The sequence below is a fragment of the Ascaphus truei genome, chromosome 1, assembly GCF_040206685.1.
Source record: "Ascaphus truei isolate aAscTru1 chromosome 1, aAscTru1.hap1, whole genome shotgun sequence".
NCBI classification, from domain to species: Eukaryota; Metazoa; Chordata; class Amphibia; order Anura; family Ascaphidae; genus Ascaphus; species Ascaphus truei.
Genome location: NC_134483.1, coordinates 374,760,037 through 374,781,239, shown reverse-complemented (window position 1 = coordinate 374,781,239; position 21,203 = coordinate 374,760,037). Strand labels below are relative to the sequence as shown.

The following is a 21,203-nucleotide window of genomic DNA, read 5'->3' as shown; positions in this document are numbered from 1 at the left end:
GAACCAGGTTCCCCTGATTCAACCTCAATCTCATTGTTCTCAGTCAGTGTCTTTGCTCATTGAGCCTCTCCTTCTGCAGGCTGACAATCAGCTATAATTACATTTTTGAACACGTTACAGTCAGTGTCTCACTGTAATATTACGAGCTGCTGCAACTTTAGAAATCTGGAAGATTATTTTTGACATCGGAATGCACCTGTTGCACAGCGGTTACCTCAGTGGTGCGCAGACTGGGGGTCGCAAGATTTTTTTTGGGGGGGGCGGGGCACGGGCGGTTGCAGAGGTCCCGCGCTCTCCCCCCAGGCATTTAAATTAAATGCCGGGGGACCGTGCGAGGCATCTGCAACCTCTACTTACCGGGATTCTGCTGGCTTCAGCACGCGTGACCATGGCAACGTGGCGTCATGTGACGTCACGGTTGCCACGGTAATGTGACGTCAAATGACGCCGCAGTTCGCGTAACGTGACCCTGCCGCGCGAGTTAAGGAGGGGTGCGCACCAGGGAGGAGGTAAGGCAGGGGGGGGCGCAGCAAAAAAAGTTTGCGCACCCCTGGGTTACATGGACTGATCATGAGAACACCTTTTTACCTTTTAGGGTGGTAGGTCTTTTTTGACAGCACACTGAATAGGGTACATTGTATGATGTTTGTACTTGTAGTGCATCTGACAAGTAGCATTTCACATTAATATACTCGTCCCTACCTATCACTGCAAAAGCATAAAATAGTTGGAGGATACACAATACAAGATGTTAAAAAAAACAAAGACACTCTTCCCAAAAAGTAAAAATGTGATTAACGTGGCTATAATTACCATCCATAAATGCAAATCCGCTACACCATTTACAGCTATACTAAAGGGTTCATATTGCCAGGCAACAATAATAATGCAATAATAACAATGTATTTTATAAAGCACTAACTGCGTACACAGAATTTTGTCTGGCACAATAAATCCCTGCCTCAAAGACCTTATAGTCACACGTTTGGCGCCCGAGGCACAAAGAGATATACTAACGTTCCCCAGATCACTAGGAGCACCAGCACTGGGACCCAAGCTGGGCTCACCAGCTTCAAATGCAGTGTTCCTACCACTAAGCTACTCCTACATTCCTATTAACAGGCACAGGGCTTATAGTGATGATTGCGTAGACCATCTGAAGGAAAGAAAATGATGTACGCTGTGCTGGCTATGATGAGCGGAAATCGGGGAGAGTAAATCTAGTGAAGAACTACGGGGAATAAATATGATGCTGTTTTGTTGTTTGTATAGGTGAAATTACTCTTTAAACATTTATTTTGTAAAAATGTATGTACAAACTGCACGCAATTAAGTTGTTATCACATATCTGCAAAATCATTGATGTGCTACGGAAACTCATATTATTATTTTTTTGAAAGAGACAAAGAAAATGGCATAACTACAGTAGGGATATTTTGCCAGCTGTTTTTCCATTAGGCTCTCTGCGCTGTATAAAAATTAGCAAATGATTATGTTGGTGGGTAGTCTGCTACATCCGAGAGGTGTATAAAATCACTTTGCCATGACACAGTTTAATTGTTTCTTTTAATATCATCAGAAAGTTTTTAAAGAAATCTAAATTGCAAATGAGGGGATTTGCATTAAAATAAAGCCACCTTGTTCTGGTTTGTCAACACCTCCTTTAGAAAAAAAAATAAAGCAAGTCTTTAACATTAGGATGGGTGGATAGAGCCATCTGTTTATAGTCCTTGCCTGTAGCCCCATCAGTTAATATGAGACAGACTACAGCTGTTTAATTGCTACAGTGTGGAACAATTATCTTTCAGCCCAAAATGTATATTTATACTGTATGTATATGCAAAGAAAGCATGTGGTTAAACATAAGAGATCTAATTGCTAACTAATAACATTAAGTATTCATTAATTAAACCCCTGTGGAGTAATGAACAATAAAGTATAAAGAAATTCTTACTTGGTTTAAGCAAATGGGAGAGACCAGCTCGAGAATTGTAATTGGTGCATTATTTGTAGGTTGTAATGTTTGCTGTTGGAACACCATGACAACTATTGTATGTTCTATGTATCTGCCCTCTGTATAGAATACATAGGCCTGTTACAGCCTCTCAAACCAATAGTAGAAGTTCAATTTAATGTGTTACTGCAGGGGGGCGCAATCTTTTCCCCCTGCACCCCCCTGCTGGCTTTCCCTCTGTCCTCATGCCCTCCCTCTTACCTTGATTCAGACGTCCTGGCGGCATGACGTCATGTTGTCATGGCAACGTGACGTCACATGACCCTGCTGCATCATTTGACGTCGCGTTGCCATGGCGTCACCAGGAGCGTCTGAATCAAGGTAAGTAAAAGTTTACAGAGGCCCTGCAGCATCCCCCGGCATTAATTTAAATGCCCTCGGGAAGCGTGCGCGGGGCCTCTGAAAACCTTGCACCCCCCGCAGTGAATCTCTTGCCCCCCACTTTGCACACCGCTGTGTTACTGTATAGCTTATTTCTATATCTGAAGTGCCCTAAAGCTTTAAACCAAAAAACTAATCAGCTTGTAAAGAAAAGAAGCACAGGAGCGCACCAAGGTAAGGAAAAATTGTAAATATATTAAAGAATAAGGCAATAAAATAACTTACATGTAAGTAAGAATAAATGAGTATCCAGGTCAACGAAATGTTCAACAGATCGGCATCATCATCAGTCGTACCGCCTGATGAAGTATATTTACTATATGAAACGCGTCACGAGTGAACTGTGCAACTAGCTTCCCTATTCCATCTTTCGGGGCCAGTTTACACCGTTGTGTAACCTTCCGGTCACGATTTTCCATCGTAACCGGCATCCACAGACGCCTACAGGGGGCTTTCCTTCCACACATGCGCATTAGCTTTGGATACCACGCCACTACCAGCATACATGCAGAGGCGATTCCTGCAGCAAGTGCCATAGAGTGAGTCCCAGCGCGCGGGATCTCCACATAAACGGAACTGAAATTGCCCCCCTGTCTGACTGATGATGATGCTGATCTGTTGAACATTTCACTGACGTGGATATTCATTTATCTTACTTATCTTACTTACATGTAAGTTATTTTATTGCCTTATTGTTTAATACATTTACAATTTTTCCTTACCTTGGTGCGCTCCTTTCAGTGTTTACATGACATTGATTGGCTGCTGAAATACACATCACGCTGCTCCAGCGAGAAATCACAGTTTCACGTCTCCCGCTAGTGCAGCAGCGACGACGCCGTGCTTCGCCGCCACTGGTAGTTTCAAGACTGAACACTACCATTGGCAAACGGGAAGCTGTGACTAACGTGCGTGCGCACGTCGTGTAGGGCGCAGTGTGAGCGGGGCCTTAGATTTTACCCAGGCAAGTGATCGGACACTGGTGGCTGCATCTGTAAATTCACTTGTGGTTACTCCACAGCTTACCCATTCCAATCACGTGGCTGTTTTTATAGTCCTATACGCTGTTATATCTGGACTCTGGATGTGTGAGCCTTCTACAAATGTGTTATTTGAGGGTTTCCAGACAGGGGTTATTTCCTTCCCATGCAATCCTTATATAAGTTAATCAAAGAGTATTCCCTATGAGTAATCTAAATGTTTGTATTATATATCTCTTCTCTATGGTTCTGAGCACCACACCTATCTCTGGACTATATTTCTTAAATACAAACATGGACATACATGACAACTTACAGTGACTTGGAGTCAGTTTCACAGATATTTAGCATCAGCAGTCTCCTAGACTCACGCTTAAAGACAGACCTTTACCATTAAAATGCAATTTTATTGTCCAGAACCACCAAATGTTGCTGATTTTGGTCCCTTGAGGTGGGGAAATTGAACTTGCTTGCCCAGACTTATTGCTGACTCTGTAAGGTACTGCGAGGAACGTGTGCTTTTTATTTATAATTAGAACCTTTTAGCTTCCAGTGGAGCCTGGAATGCATTTGCAGGCCCCTTTGACAGCCAATTGGGCGAAACCATGTGAAGTTTAGTGACTTTGTGACTTTGAAGTCTACGTGTAAAGCACGGCCGACCTGCACCATGCATGGAGAATGCTTCAATGAACATTTATAGCATTATGGGGGTTAATAACTCCCTATGTGAAATCAAGGCAGCACAATTATGTATCATACTGGCTGCTAATAATGCGTCTGACCGACAGGAAAGCCATCGCCAACTCCATGATAGATATCTGGGGTACAGCAATTTAAATTAAGGTGGCCTAAATGATACATTTAATCTTTTTTAATTCCATAGAGACTTTTCCTTATCTGTTGCCATCAAGCTTTGCAGTCATTTGTACTCCTCCCTAGCACACAACACAGAGAAGAGGGCCTCATTAAAAAAAATAAGTGGAGATGCATTGAAGCTTGGTAATATGCCACTGGTTATTTGACTGCTTCCATAATGAATGTCTTGCTCCATCGGGCAAACCTTGTCCCTCAGTCTCTTGTGGATTGTTAACGCTGCAGATGGGATGAATTTTGATCTGCGTTAGCAAATACCAATGTATTCCAAATGCTACCCCCACTAGCAACATTCTGCCTCCATGTCACCATGAGATTCTGATCCATTTCTTGTTTTCCAATTCCAACCCCAGTGCATTCTGCTTCACAATAGTCCTACATGGCTACCTGGAGAACCAAGATTGCACTGCAATCTCACGATGACACAGCTGCGCTGGCAGTACTGCACTAGGCCCAGACAGGGATAGAAACACACACCAGGTGAGCACAACATTACAATATTAAATCCCCACACTGCTGGACTGAAGAAAACGCCTTCCAGAAGCTTCCATCCCGGAAAGTAATATATATATTTGGTAATTTGTAAATAGAATATTAGTATGTTAGGCACTCTTCAGTCTGGCCATCAATAGGTATTTTCATCCTGATGTGCATTGTTACGTGATCCACAGTGTATAATTGTAATAAAAGATCTGTTAGCATTACAGTGGGTTCTAAGAGAAGCACAACATGCTTTAGCTGATAATGACCTGAAGAGGAGTTTAGTTAGAACAGGAATTCCAAGACATGCTCATATCACAACATGTGCATCTTTGTGTATGTCTCCTGGTAAAATATACACGTATAGTATTCTCTTGTGATCCCTAACACATTCTTGTGACTTTTGCTAGCATTTCTTGATGGCACCCTATTGCTTCCTCCCCTGCTATGTCTTTGCCGTTCTTGTGTTTGCTGTGCAGTGTGGATATTATGCTTTCTCTCGTATTTCCCCATAGTAACTCCACTCCTAATGGCCTTGTTTAGTCATCGATAATTACAGAGAAAAAAGCCACAAAATTAGATTCATTAAGGAGCAAAATGAGAAATGTTGGAGCAGGGCTGTGGTAATGTAGTAATGCAGTAGAATACAGTAGTATAATTACGCATTATGACTTGTAGGAAAATAGCAGCGACATTGCTCATTTTTAGCTCTATTATTTAAAAACCACCATGCAGCTTTCAGTTCTGTCATTCAGTGTGATTTTCCCCGAGGATTTAGCTGTTAAAGTGTCATGTTTGTGAGTAGTGTTTGCATGTAACCATAATGAAATCCGGGATTTGTAAATAGTAAAATGTTATCATTCTGATATATTCTGATTTCATTGTTCTACCACATAGGGCAGTATCAGATACAGGATCATTGTTTAGACGCTCTTCTGGGATTCTTTCTTTTTGTTTATGTTCTATAGCATTGTCACCCCCCATTCAGTAGTTATTATTGTTATCATCATCATCATCGTAGTTTATTTGTAAAGCGCCAACATATTCCGTAGCTCGGTACAGGGTTATGTAAATTACAGAATGACATACCAAATAAGGACAAAAATGCGCAAACGGATACAGAAGATAATGAGGTCCCTGCTCCTGAGAGCTTACACTCCAGAGGGTATAAGGGGCAATGTTGGAACATTAGGTGTGAAGTGGCAGCTTGTTGTGGGACGGGGTGTGTCTCAAGGGGAGTATGGTCCAGTCGCACTGCTGATCTCAGTTGATAGGAAGTTGTCACTGCAATGCTAGATACATTTTCATTTACATTCCCTTAGGAGCCTATTCAGTGTGTTGGGAAGTGGGGTAGCGCGTAGTTAACGATTCATGTATCTCTATTTACTTTAATAGAACTTCAGAAATTAAAGAGAGGGATGGTCAGGTAGCATGGGTACAGAAACAAAATAGGGGGAGATGGGGTTTGTAGGCTACAAATACACAATAATTAGAACATTGGCTTGTATAGTATTATACTTAAAACATACACTCTATGGTTAAGTCAAGTTCCGTCACTTGTTACGTTTGGTCTTAGACTCGTTGTTTAAATCAATGTCACGGCTCTCAGGTTTGTGTGATTATACTGGAGAGGGGGAATCTTCATATGGTGAGACGGTTCTGGTGTTGCCATTGGTGTTCTATTTTGGTTAAACATGGATCCCATGTATTTCTAAATGTGGGTTATCAAGTCATTGATGTAAGCTGTTATTTTTTTCGTAATGGAGCACTAGCCAGATTTGATTGATTATTCTTGAGATGTCTGGTTTCAGACTTTTCCACGCAGCCGCTATGGTGCACCTGGTGGCTGTCAAAATATGTATCATCAGTTTGCGCTCATCACATGATCTATTTTAGGTCGGCTTGCAGAGTAGCACTGACCAAAGGCTAATATCCACAGTCTGTGCTAGAACCTCATTTACTAACTTTCTGCCATAATCCAGATATGGGCATGTCCACCAAATACAGTATGTACCATTGTGCCTATCTGGTCGAATCCCCCAAAACACCTAGGTGAGGTCTGACTAAACATGTTGTTGAGTCTATCAGGGGTCAGGTACCATCAATAGAGAACATTGTAGTTATTCTCTTTTATTGCCAAGCTGATAGATATTGAGCCAGTCTCATTCCAAATTTCCTCCCAGTCTTGAGGATCCAGAGCCTCGCCTAAGTATGACTTCCAGTGTCTAATACAGTGTAAGTCCCCATCTCTACATGGGGGAGTGATTGCTTGATATAGGGTTGATACAATATCAGGCCTTTACTCAGTGGGGATGACGCAGATTGTTTTGAAAAATGGATTACTATAAGGTTTATTTTTTATACTGTGTGAGGAAGTAAAGTACCCAAGTTGTAGATAGTATAGTTCTGTATTAGGAATCTGATTTACTTCCTTAGAGTGGAAATGAATGCATTCTTAACTTTGCATTACCCCACTTCTCGCCACAGTTGGACAATCGACAAATTGCCTTTACCCACATTCACAGGATCGTTTGCACAATAACTAGAACAGATTTGCAGATCTGCACCTCCTGAAAGCAAACTGATTGCAGACTGATGGCATGTTGGTAATCTGGGTGATTGATGTCAGAAACACATTTTTTTTTTAAATAAAAAACCTATAAATATCTTTAAAATAATTTTTTCATTTGAAAACATGGACAGATGATGCTTTGGAGGGTTTTTTACTCCTTTATGTCTTCGTTTTTGCATGATACCACTCACTGTGTGTTAAGCATGAGTTCACAAGGTAACAATGGACCTTTGTTTGCATGTTATATACATACCATAAGTGGTAATCACTCAGCACAAGAATAACTATTCAGATAACCTAAAGCAGTATTAAATACCCCAAAACGTACCGTAAAGTTGGGATATGGGTGGTACTGCGCTGAATAGTAACCCTTCTAAAACGTTTCTTACGATTACAGTAGGAATACTTTACACTAAGTTTCTGTACGACCTCAGAAGAACACGGGACAGATATCTCGCAAAGCAAAGGATGTTACCGTTATAATCCTTTATGACAGGCTAATCAGTAATAAAATAGTGCAGTGAGTACCAATTAATGAACATCAAATCAATGGGCATGCTGTTCCTGCTGATTAAAACAGCAGCTGATTGGAATAAATGGTTTTAATATACTTATTCAGATACTAGTCTCATTTTATCATATCTAGTGAATCTCTTGCGTGAATAATCTAAGAATGATACCTGTGTGCCTCCTTAATGGGATGCTAATAGCAGTCATTAGAGAAGGCCACACTCAGAACGTATAATAGGAGACCAGCGTCTTCTGGCATATTACATGCCCTGCGAAGGACTGTTAGAATAACAATGTTGTGCGCCAAGTGTAGACTCTCCAAGCCCTTTGAGTTATCTCTGTAATGGACTTAACCACTTCAGTGCTCTGCAATAATCTCCAGTTCCAAGTGGTTATTTAATTGTCTTTTAGGGGGGGGAGGGTTGGGGGAATTGGGGGAAAGAAGGAGACATCACCTTTTTCTTTTTATACAAAAGCCGAATATATATATATATATATATATATATATATATATATATATATATATATATATATATATATATATATATATATATATATATATATACACGCTCATATTGTAACCTGAGTCCAGTTGGTTTGTATTTTAGGAAACGTTTCTCCAGAAGGCTTTGAACGTATTCATAATGAACTTCTTTTCTATTTGCAAAATGGTGGCATCTATGCATGCTTTAGGCCAGTTCCCAAGTACTGTTCTCTAGGCAGCGCCGGTCCCAGGGGTGTAGAGTGCTGATCCATGGATGATTCTTTGCACTGATCTTACTTGGGAGTCAAGGAGTCATCATTCTACTCCTTAACTTGATGCTATGCTACTAAATACAGCAAAGCCATGATATCATGAGGTCGCAGATTTTAATGTATAATTTAAATCACCCGACATTTACAAAGCTTTATTAAGTAGATTGATTATTACAGGAGCACTCCAGGTGACAGTATGTGTGCTTTATTTTATATAGTTTTGAAGCAGGTGGTCTTCGGAGCTGAACTGCGTTAATCTCAGCTCCGGGGACCCCCTGCTTCCCAAGATACTTACCTCTGTTGGTTTTTCCAATATCTCTGTCCAGTTTAAAGCTCCCGCATCACAGAAAACAATATAAAGACACAAGGGATGACATTGCGGCTTCATATTGGCCTGCAGGACGCAGGACTTTTAAACCGCCATATTGTGAACCCAACGAGTGCTCCTACTGGCAGCACCTATGGAGATAATTATCTTAGGAAGCAATGGGTCCCTGGAGCTGAAATCCATTCAGCTCCAAAGACCCCCTGCTTCAAACCATTTAACATTTTAATGTAATGCTATGTATTTTCTTAATAAGTTAATTAGTGTTAATTAAAAGTTGCCTTGTGAGTCTCTAGTGGCTGCTATAATCAAAACTGTAGCCATGTACTGTAGGTACTGTAGTTGTACCACCTAATCAAGATCTGGCCAAAATACTATAAAATGAACTAATGTTTTAGGAGTTTTGTTGAAAGCAAATAGAAGATGATGCACAGGTGCTGTAATTGTATACTATAAAGTGGATACAAAGATAAAATTAAACTAAACACGGGGAAATTGTCTCAATTAGCTATAGCTAAAGTTGGTCTTGTAGCGTATTTTTAAATACTAATGTTTAGTTACATACAAATACTACTTGTGAGCACATTCACATATCTCAGACAGGTCTACAACCATGCCTTTCCCCATTATCTTTTCATATCCATATGCAGCCAGGGATTCTGGGTAATGACATGCAAATATGCACGTACAGTGTGTCACTTTTGGCTTCCTGTCCATTTTAAAATGGACCCCTATAAACTTATGCCTGACATATTCCACCGCTTCTCCCGCCTGGGATAAAGAAGTGCATGGCCAGTAAACCTACTCACAGACAGCTGTTTCACCTTGTGGGTCTCATCAGTGTGAGGCTGGTTACTGGCTTTGCCATGTGAAGCAGGTAGTGGCTACAACCAGATACGCAAAAAAAGGTTAGGGAGAGTACAAAAAGTGCACAAATCTCTCCACCGTACATAAATACAAACGGCCACTGTTTCCACTCTCACTCCCCACACAAGACGAGGAGGAAGTGGATAATGGGAAGATGTAGTGGGGCTCAGGGCTTGGCGGGGGAAGTGCTACATGCAGCTCTACCTCTCCTCTGGAAGACCAGCTGGCACCAAGATGAAAGAATATCAGCCACTGTGGTTTTTTTCTATTTTTTTAAATGGCATGATGAATTGAAATGCTGATGGATCCAAGGTTAGATTAATGCAGATTAGAAGAAAAAAAAATATCCCATCTCAGGTTAAATGCCACCACTGACTGAAGCTGTCCTTTTAGTCTGGAGCCAAGTGGTAGCCCCATGTTCTTTGTCAGCGCTATGTCCTGAAGTATTGGCACCGTATGTCTGTCTTTCTCATGCGTAAAGGCTTTCGTATAAAGAACCTAGTAAATATGTAGCCATTATTCTTCTGGGCTTTAGAAGATGTACCTGTTGACATGGACATGCTTGTAATCAAGCCGCTTATCTCAATATATATTTCCTGGCAACATATTTTTTTAATAAATAAGTAAGTGTGTAGATTGCTTGCGTCTTATGTTTCTCAATCAATATAACAACTGTATAAATAACATGCAATTTTCTAGCAGACATTGTGGGGGGGGGGGGTACTGGTACCTTTCACATAAGTGGGTTTTTATTTTGTTCCTTGTTTATCTGATTAAAATAAACAATTGTTTCTTAAGATATAGAAACGGTGTTATTTAGCAGCAATTTTAGCATACAGATAGTGTTATTTCCAATAAACACTCTGCAATTTATAAAGCCTCATTGATATTCACCTTTGCTTTTATAGACATAATTTAGACTTGATTCTGCTCTACTGGCCCACATGAAAGGCAAGTGGTGGGTATAAAGATATCCCTGGTGCTCCGGTCCACATTAGAGAACTACCACACATAACTTTGCTAGCTGTTTTGCATAATTGCCTGTGTCTGCTCCAAAGAAATACTAGGTTGTGCGAGCATGCAGGAGAATTATTCCTCCCTAAAACGCGGGTTACTCTTGATCAGACTCAAGATACTGGGCATGTAAATTGGAAAACTCATATTGTTCCAGTCTGACTCACAACAGAGAGCTTTTCAGCGTCTCGACAGTTACTGTTCTGTAATTTTCATTGGTAAGAGTCTTTCACTCAAATATCCAGTAAAAATCAGATTGCTTTTTTCCAGCTGTGATTATATCTGTTGTTACATAGGACGAAAGCAGCAATCAGTGCAATCGGGACTGATAAAAAATACCCCCTTTCCCAAAGGTGTTTGTCGCAGATTTAGTACCTCGTCTGTAAGAACGTGCTTTTCTGCTTTGTACAGTAGTTTATATTGATTGAATTGTACGTACAGTTTTTTGGGGTTTTGCCACCGCTAAAGAAACACAATGGTCTTGTTGATACAAGGGTGCAACCACCAGGGGGGATTGGGGCGGGAGAGTTATTTAACGGGACGTGTTCACATCATCTCATGGTGTGCCAACTAAACACCAGTCTGGAAAAGCAGATCACATCCCGAACCCTGTGGTGCATGTGAACCATATAGAGAGAGTGGGAGATCGGAGAGGCGCAGACCGTATACCGCTCCATAAATCCTGGTGGTTGTACCCTTCATGCTGATGTACAGTATGTTCCCTATACCAACCTCCGATCTGCTCTATCTGCATGTCAATTGCTTACAGTTTATGTCCTGAACTGTCTGTCTTGTTCTTTTCCCCCTTTCAATTTCACAAGCTCACTATTTGGATAAGATAGTTAAAGGTACTGTATTTTTTCTATTTGTCTAATCCTCACGAATTGGAGTAAATATACAGTTATATTTACACCAATGTTTATATGTTGTGTAGTCCTCAACAAAATACCATCATAGCTTCTTTTTACTAATAATTCCTCACTGCCAAACCCCTCTTAATATGACCCGCGCTGTTTCTCTGTGCATTATTACACGGCTAGCATTCGCTGACTTTTTTTGTTGTTGTATTTCTTTGCGTTGTTGTTCTAGATTTGTAAATGCCTTCATTTTTGCTGGCTCTAAAAACTGTCAAAACACTGCATTCCTTGTTACGTTCTTATTTTTATTTTGACATATGACAGCTTTTCTGTGGAGGAATTTAACCACTGAGCATTACAAATGTACGAAAGACAAAAGTTGACATACGTAAGTCACACAATAGGAAACAATCCTTTCTGAAGATTTGCTTGAGTGAACACATGGAAAGGTGACTTCAGCACATATGACACGGTGTTTTTCCTTGGGCCCCCCCTTTTTAAGACTAGGACATACTTTAGATTTGCTGGAGAAAACTAAGAAAACCAAAAACAAAAACTATTGCATGCATCAGCATAATAGAATAGTTAATTTTTGTGAAGAATGTACATCCAAGTTAGTTTTTAGTAGATCATACTAAAATATGCATTCAAAGTCAATAATACCCTTAAAAAAAACAAAAGTTACAGAAGAATTACAGAAAGTCTCTTTATTTATTTATAAAATGTTTTACCAGGAAGTAATACATTGAGAGTTACCTCTCGTTTCCAAGTATGTCCTGGGCACACAGTTAAGACAAATAATACATGGTTACAAATACAGTTACTTTGGGGTTTTCTATCATGTGACTTTCATTTGCTATTTCCTGAAGGATTGACAAAGCAGGCCATGTATACTCTGGCAGTAGTTGAGCATAGGCGCTGTGTTTATGTGTGAGTGCCAGTGCGTATAACTCCTTTCATCATCCTCATCAATTACCTTTTGAAATGATCAAATTGGGTTTGAGAAGTTTTCTGTTAAAACAAATCCACTGCCCATTTACCTATTGATCCCTATGTCTGTTCCTTGTTTCCCCTCATACATCAAAGGCAGACTTCGGTTTATACACCAAACCTATTGTTTGCTTCTTTTTAGAAAGAATTCTTTATTTCGTTTAATATAACACACTCATTAAGTGCAAGGGAGGTCCCAGTAGATCTGTGTATTGTAGCACAGTACTGCTACTATTTAAAGTGGCAGTCCCACATAATGTAGCAGGCCCCCAAAAAATCAACTTATGGATTTCTTGGATAGATTCAGTCACGTTTAAAGTAAAAATGTCACTTATTGTGTGTCCTATGAAAAATGAATCCGGTACAGTGTAAAGCACAATCCCCAAACACTACTACCAAAGTCACCTTGGCAACCTGCAATGCAAGTTCTCAATTGAAGGCAACCATCTTTAAAATGACCACCAGCTAATTTGTAAACATTTTCATTGGAGAACATAAAAAAAAAAAAAAACATTTATATAATTGCAAGAACATAGTGAGAATTTAATATTGCGTATTAGTAAGACATTTGGCTGCTCTAATAACAAACATCATTTTGGAGCTTTTATTTAAAAATTACACATTATCAAGTAGGGGGGGAACATTGTACATAATATTGTCTACAAATAGATATAAAAGCTTAATCTCTTAAGAACATAGATGTTGGAAAATGATGGTGGTGTATGCCAGGGGAGCGCAATCTTTTTTTCACTGCGCCCCCCTGCCGGCTGTTCCCCTCTCTCTGCCCCCCCCCCCCCCCTTACCTTGGCTCTGGGCATCACGTTGCCATGGCAATATGATGTCACATGACCTTGCGGCGGCATTTGATGCCCCGTTGCCATGGCGACGCGTCTCCAGAAACCACCGTAGCCAAGGTAAGTGCATTTTACAGAGGCCTTCGCCGCTTCCCCGGCACTTAAATTAAGCGCCATTGGGAAGCGTGCGGGGCCTCTGTAAACCCCGCGCCCCCCGCAGACAATCTCGCGCCCCCCGGTTTGCGCACCGCTGGTGTATGCTACATAACACATTTCATTATCAACAGGCAGTTGAAATCCCTCTGGTGTATTTGCATTCAGGAACAACAATATTTAATGGGCTCATTAAAGATGGCCGCCGTAGCAACAGTTTCGGCTCTGCTTTATAAAGCTCTCCCCTGCTTCGTCCTTTCCCCCAAAATAAACGTGCATGCCTGTTCCCCAGAAGTTGCCATGGTGCCTTTCGCAGTATGGCTTTTGGATCGCAAATCTAAAAAGCCACTAAGCCAGCTTCCAAATGACCAGAGAAGATGTTACATGGGTGAGTGGCCTTCTCCTCATTGAATCGCCAGCATACATTGATATGTGGCACTGTTGCAATAACCCCAAGAATGTCACATTGACCCACGACAAATTGCAGGTCCTTCTGCCACTGCAGGGGTCACAACATTCTGCTGACCGCTCCGTTTCCAACAGCACCGGAGGCAGGGAAGCCCATCAGAACTCTTTGTGTGGCGCTAGGCAGGGATAAAAGTCAATGGGAAGCCACGTTTTACAGAAGACATAAAAAGGAACGGGCACATTCAGTTTGGCAAAGTACCTTGCGTTAAATCCTGCAAGCCAAGCACATCCCGTCCTCCCATTTGCAAAGATAACGAGTCCAATAATAAGGTTGGAGCCGGAAGAAGAAGAACAAAAAATGATCTCCTAGTTAATAACTGGCCCGCCAGGTGTGGTATTCTCGGAGAGAGAAAAAAAAAGGGATAAAGCGAACCTGTAGTGAAAAGCATGGAACCTTTTCACATCCAGAGGGGCAGGCAAAGTCGTCCAATTACTGTAGCAGGCAAGGGAACGAGGGAGCAAATTGGGAAATGGGCAGAAAGGGCCTAGTGTTAAAATTAGCTTCAGTCCTTCACTGAGAGGGGGTTAGCAGCGCATCACAATGCTACTACTTCTGTCCTTTGCAGTGGTGGAAGTGTACCCAGTACCACTGCTTCGTTCCAAACACAAAGCCCCCCGCTATGCACACACTGAAAGCGCCACTTTATTTTTCAAGGACACAGAACTGTGTTTTATGTCTGTTTATATGATCTACAGAATGTACACGTCTTTCTAAAATAGGTTCAAAGAGCAATGAATAAATGCTTAAACCTTTTAGATTTCATTTAAATTCGATACCGTACAAACCTGTTTATAAGCAGCTGTGACCACGTATCCCTGCTCATCGTGGGGAATTCTGCTAGGTACTAACACTGAAAACATTTAGAATAATATATGTTAGTGCCTATGACTCCCTGATACATCAAGACCTGTTTGCACCCTTGGATACAGAATAACATATTTAATAGAGACTTTCATACTATATTTCATCAGCATAAGAAACACAAACTACGGTTTTCTATTTTTTTATTTCCTCCCCCTTATGTTTCTTTTCTTTTTGTACATGTATTGTCAGACTGAAAACCTCTGCACCATTTGAATCATTGGAGATATTATATTATTTTAATTGTTTTCATACATTTTCCCTTTTTGCTCATAAAAGCAGACAAGATAGGATATAAAGGTAACATTGCCAAACCTTAGGGAGACTGTCACAAACTAAGCCTCACTTTCTGCTATTTGTCTTGAAGCACGTCACTACCGTGTTTTTGTTGAGTCTATCAATGTTTTATCGTGGTCCTTCTGGTATTTCATTTTGTCCGTCCTGAGTAACCAAATCTGCACAGCTCCTACATTTAGCTGGAAATCCTGTCGGTCCTGTCCCATTCGTTTGCAGCCTGATCCCCTGATGTATGTTAGAATAGACGCTAAGCTGCTTCACTATTTTCTGGGCTTTGCTTCTTCTGTGATAAAGGAATGTACACTTGGCATAAAGTATTGTCATTAAAACCGACACATACTTTGTGTAACCATTGAAAGCACTGTAAATTCACATGATAACATTGCCTCCCTGAGACCAGGTAACATTACCGGTGCTGTCCTTCCTACTAATTCCAAAAACCTACCGTTCTATATTTCGGCCCAAATGCCATATTGGGAATTTCTGTTTTGCTGAAAAATTGATATCAAATATAATTTTCCAAACGCCTCAAAATGGCTGCAGTTGTGAATTTTCAAAGGGCTCCTTTACAAGTCAGCCCTAACCACTGCAATTTTTGGAATTGCAACAGCATTATTTCCTCAGTTAAATATAAGCACCTAAGTACCCAGTGCTAGAAACTGTTTATATTTTATATTCGGCACATTTGTGCCTTGTCATTTGGCTTGCCAGCCTAAATTTGAAATGCTATTAAACCTATTTGAATTGTGGAGCAATTGCTTTTATTTATTGCACACGCAAGATATCCTTTTAGTGGGACTGCATCCTTAGCAGGGCCACTTTATGTTATGCACAAGATAAGCATTCTCTGCTAAATTGGAGAAAAGAATACATAAAAGGTCTTACAATTACTGTCCTTCTGTGATGATCAGCGCAGAATACTGGCCTTATGCACGGGGAGCAGACATAACATTACTTTATGCTTGCTTTGCACCACCATTCCCGCTGCTCTTGCTCTGCAAAAGGAAATAAAGAGAAGTAATTTTATCTGGTCAGCAGGAGCATATGTTTCCAGATTAAATAGATCTCTGGTGTTCCAACTATTAGTCTAATTAGAGATGCCACTTAAGAGTTTATGATCTGTGCAACGTGACGGTTTTCTTTTCATGTGCAGTTACAGTGTTTATGCTTTATGAAGGCCTGTACGTGTCCTATGTTTCATCATTATAGTTAGGTAACAATGGAGTTCTCGAGTCACTTGATATTTTCTTATATCTGTGTCTTGGCAGAGGGCTGTCCTGGACTGTGCAACAGCAATGGAAGGTGCACCTTGGACCAAAACGGATGGCACTGTGTCTGCCAGCCGGGCTGGAGGGGAGCAGGATGTGATGTAGCTATGGAAACTTTGTGTACCGACAGTAAGGACAATGAAGGAGGTAAGTGGAAGTACATTTTTATTATTTACTTTTGATGGGGGAAAATTTATTTTGTCAGCACACCCCCTTGTTACAATGGGTATGTTAATCTCATGATATGGTTTCCTAAAAATTATTTTTTTCAGTTATGTTCAGAAAAACCACAACAGGTGTCCAACAACAGTCCAGTAAGACTACAAAAACCACCAATAACTCTGAAGAATAAAATAGCGGCACTTCGGTGGCCTTCAAAATACAACAATTACACAGGGATCACCGTTTCGGTTCACACAAGAACTCTTGGTCAAGATGACAAAGGTTCTTGTGTGAACCAAACGTGGATCCCTGTTTATTAAACATTTGTTGTATTTTGGAGACCACCGGAGTGCTACGATTTTCTTCTTTCAGATCTCCATAGACACAGTGGTGGATACGTATTGAGGGATTTAGAAAACCCTATTGCTGTTATATTGGCGCCATGTTCTAAATGCACCAAGTTCCGGAAGGCTACATAACTTCACATTACAGTAACAGAGACTTATGTTAACAGCACGTTAATAGGAATGCTGTATCTAATAACATTAAGCCAGGTTTTCTCCCATAAAGAGCATAACATTGAATATAACAGACGTTATGCAATTGATGTGTTACTATATCCTCTCCTGCTCACAAAAGGGCGTTAAGGTTAATAGCTGAACTTGCTGTTACTCCCATCCAGTCACTGAAATACTGTAGAGGTTTTGCAGGGTGTGGACGGGTGAAATGCCGCGGACATGTTTTAAATAACATATAATAGCGTTCTTTCCACTCCTTTCTCCACTCCAGTGAAAGCTGAATTTCAGGATCTCGATAGGAGTAACGCCAAGACTTACATACAATAATGTGGCGTTAACGCCATTCTAATGATATGCAGTACGGACATTGTTTAATTAGCTTTGTAAATACAGCATTAACTTGGGGAACATAACATCCGTTCCTGTTTTAGGCAACGTCACAATATGTTCCCTGATTTAACATAACTTAGTGCATCTTGTCCTAAGAGAGGCATATTGAACATGTGCCTCTAAGCTTCAGTTTATTAAAGGCACTTGCTCTCATTTGTATTTCTCTTTGCCGGCTTGCTACATGGGGAATGTGATGATGATAATTAGTTGAATCGAAATCTGTTGTCTTTGTTGTCATTTTTATTATCGTTAAAAACTTCAGCACATCTAAGGGGCATGAACAGACTTTTTAAGACGGTTGTTTGTTTTGAGGCAGATGCAGCGGGCAAGATAGGAAAATCTGTGACACATCACAAGAAGCAGAAATCCTGCATTTAAAAATAGATCTGACAGCTGCTAATTTACCTTAAACTATATCATACGGCAATGTTTTTCAACCGGGGTTCTGAAGGACCCTTAGGTTCCCCGGGTATCCCTAAAGGGTTCTGTAAAATTTTTAGGTTATTTAAAAATTGTACCAAATACAGAAGGATTTGCAGTGCATCTGAACTCAGACGCGCTATTAGAGAGGGTTGGGGTTCCTTCAATGCATCTGATCTCAGACGTGCTATTAGAGAGGGTTGGGGTTCCTTACAATGCACCTGATCTCAGACGCGCTATTAGAGAGGGTTGGGGTTCCTTACAATGCACCTGATCTCAGACACGCTATTAGAGAGGGTTGGGGTTCCTTACAATGCACCTGATCTCAGACGCGCTATTAGAGAGGGTTGGGGTTCCTTACAATGCATCTGATCTTAGACACGCTATTTGGCCGCACTCATGGTGGCGGTGCGGGCGCGCTAACGTGCGCGCACTTCTGCAGCCCCAGTGATATGTGCACTTGGCTGCAGGAGATTGGGGAGGTGATCGGGGGCATGGCGAACGCGTCACATAGCTGGTTCACCCTCATTGGCTGAACCAGCTCACGTGATGCTGATGTCATGCAACGGCAGCCCCAAATCACAAATGTACTTGTCTGGCCAAAATGTAGCAGCGTTGACACGCTGCAGCGCCGCTAAGGGCTGCGTGCCCTTGAGGAACTGCAATAGGAAAACAGGTAAGAGCCCCGAAAGTGCACACACACGTAGCAACACCCCCATCATGAGCGGGGCCTAAGAGGGGGTTGGGGTTCCTTACAATGTATCTGATCTCAGACACGCTATTAGAGAGGGTTGGGGTTCGGCAGAATTTCACAATATAATTATAGGGTTCCTTAACCAAAAAAAGGTTGAAATCAACTGACATAGCATTTGCATGTCACAGGCAATACTTGCAAAGTTGCTTGGCAATGATGCATTTTACAAAATAAATGTTTTTAAATTCCATATCAACGTTTCACAATTGCTGGCAAGTAATTTTTTTTTGCAAAAAGTTTCTGTAAAGTTCTTATAATTCTACACCTACAGATTCATCGCACATCGTTTGCATTTGTGTTTCCAAATTTTCAGCGTGCCAACATATTTGCATTTTATCTCCCTAAACACTTACAATGAAAGTGCAAACCTCTAGAATCTCCCAAAAAGCATTACACCACTTCAGACATAGTGGCAACAATTCTTCTTTATATGGTATTCTCTTGCATTTATGCCGCTCAAAGGCATTTCCAACAGTAATATTGCATCTTATGTAAGTAGCCCTTGGGCACTGTTAGTGATTACAGTTTGGGCCATTTGCAGCTGAGGCTGATTGGATTGTGTTTGCACAGAAGCATTCTTTTGTAAAGAGGGGAATTTATTTCCACCCCACTCTCCGATGCGCAATTCGCTCCTGACAAACACTTCAATGATACGTATTGCAGCCATTCCTGAAACTCAAGGGGGCACCAAAACTCCCGGCATCTTCACCCAATGACCTGCTAGAAGTCTGCAGTGGTGTCTCCATACAATTACTTAAACAAGCCGCTTGTGCTACCAACACCTTTTAAGCGCCCCAAAGCAATCATCGGGGCAAATCCAGAGGGAGCTTCGAGTAAGGATTAAGTACAGTAAATGTATCTTTTTTTTTCCTTTTTAAAATGTAGCCAACGTTCACATAAATGTGGCTACTCAGATGCAAAAGTCTGATTACCCTGTAAATCGCAGTTTAGATCAATGGCACTGCCGTCTGCTGAGAGATTCTGTTCCATAAATTTCATTAAAATGGGCAATCCCCCAAAATACAGAAAATCAAAGCACTCCTACAGATACTTACTGCTCTGTTTTTATTTATTTTAAGAAAAAGACACTCCCCCCAAATCCTGTGGTGTGCTGCAGCGTAGGATCGGAAGGACAATAACAAGAGCATCTATTATCATGTATTTATAGGCACAGCCCTCTCAGCCCCATGCACACTTTTTTCTCCGGTCAATGTGCGCCTCTCTTTTAATATGTCCCCAAGGGGTTAAATAAATGGTTTATAAACTACTACTGCACCACAGCAGTTTGACTCGAGTTCAGTCCGGCCGGCCAGCTGTTTCCGTTAGTTACACTAGATAATAGTGGGTATTGACGGCAGACAAAGAATGAGAAATATTTTCTCGAGTTATACAGAGCCAGATTCATAACCATCCGTCATTCGCTTGGGCAAGTTGCTGATAAACTCCACAGAAAAATAACATACAGTGTGTCCCTGCATCTTGGCTGGTGAAAATGAGATTCTTCCTCTGATTGATGCCAGCAGAGAGGCTTGTAAAAAATGCATTTCCAGCTGATTAGTTCAGAATGTGTCAATCTCATGCAGTTTTTATGACCCACAGACTACATGCTATATGTACAGTACACTTGCTTTTTATAAACTAACAAAGATGAATTTCTAAATGTTAGTATTTCTTTTCCCAGAACTATAACCTATGTTGCCCATGAGAGTATGGGAAACTTTATTTTTTATTTTTTATATCCCTTTGTCTACCACAATATCTTCTAAAGTAACATTTTAGAAATGGTCGTACAGATGCATAGTAGTAAAACAGTGCAATGTATCTGAAAATATCCACTTTATGACACAATCCCAAAGTCCAGTAGCCATACAAGAAACGAATGGCTTAATAAATAAACCATGAACATACTGGTGTTTACTTGAATTAGGCTGCGCTTATAGTGCTGGCGACGCAACGTCGCTCCGAAACAAATACACGGACTCTGTTGCAAGCGCTTATAGTAAGCACGACATAGCGACGTCGTGACCAAAAATTTTGACGCCATGTAAATTTGATTTTTTAGAGACAGCCACATGTGACTGACTCTAAACCAATCAAATTGTGCGGCCTGCCCCTTTTAGTGACGTCACTGGCCTTGTCGCTAAAAATCAAAATACAACTTTCGCCAGTGGCGATGGCAACAGGTGACGTCATCGGTCGCGTCGCCAGCACTGTACGCACGCCTTACTGTGTGGTTGCTATATGGCAGAGCCTCTAGAACTGATGTTTGGGAACAGAACATTAGCACCTAAATGCATTTCCACTGTTATGATGATCGTATCAGCTGCTTAATTGTAATAATATTAATAGCTAAGATTAAACTGCACATGTAAACTCTGCTCTTGAAGGACACATGCATTCAGTAGATCTCTATGTATAGTATCAACAGGCTGACCTACATGTCTGACTGCAGCAATGTAGTATAACTTTGAGACAAATCCCCTGTATTTCACTTACGT

General features: G+C 40.9%; 1 protein-coding gene across 16 annotated transcripts in view; it reads left to right on the top strand.

The window, feature by feature from the left end:
- Positions 1 to 21,203, top strand: part of TENM3 (teneurin transmembrane protein 3) — an 816,371-nt gene that overhangs the window by 715,302 nt on the left and 79,866 nt on the right. For 8 of the 16 annotated variants that reach the window (XM_075610837.1, XM_075610754.1, XM_075610763.1 and 5 more), the window contains 3 exons: positions 11,594 to 11,620; positions 15,176 to 15,196; positions 16,462 to 16,608. In XM_075610837.1, the coding sequence (XP_075466952.1) occupies positions 11,594 to 11,620; positions 15,176 to 15,196; positions 16,462 to 16,608 (195 nt within the window). The remainder of the gene's footprint in view (positions 1 to 11,593; positions 11,621 to 15,175; positions 15,197 to 16,461; positions 16,609 to 21,203) is intronic. The other 8 variants (XM_075610800.1, XM_075610811.1, XM_075610864.1 and 5 more) reach the window with 3 other exon arrangements.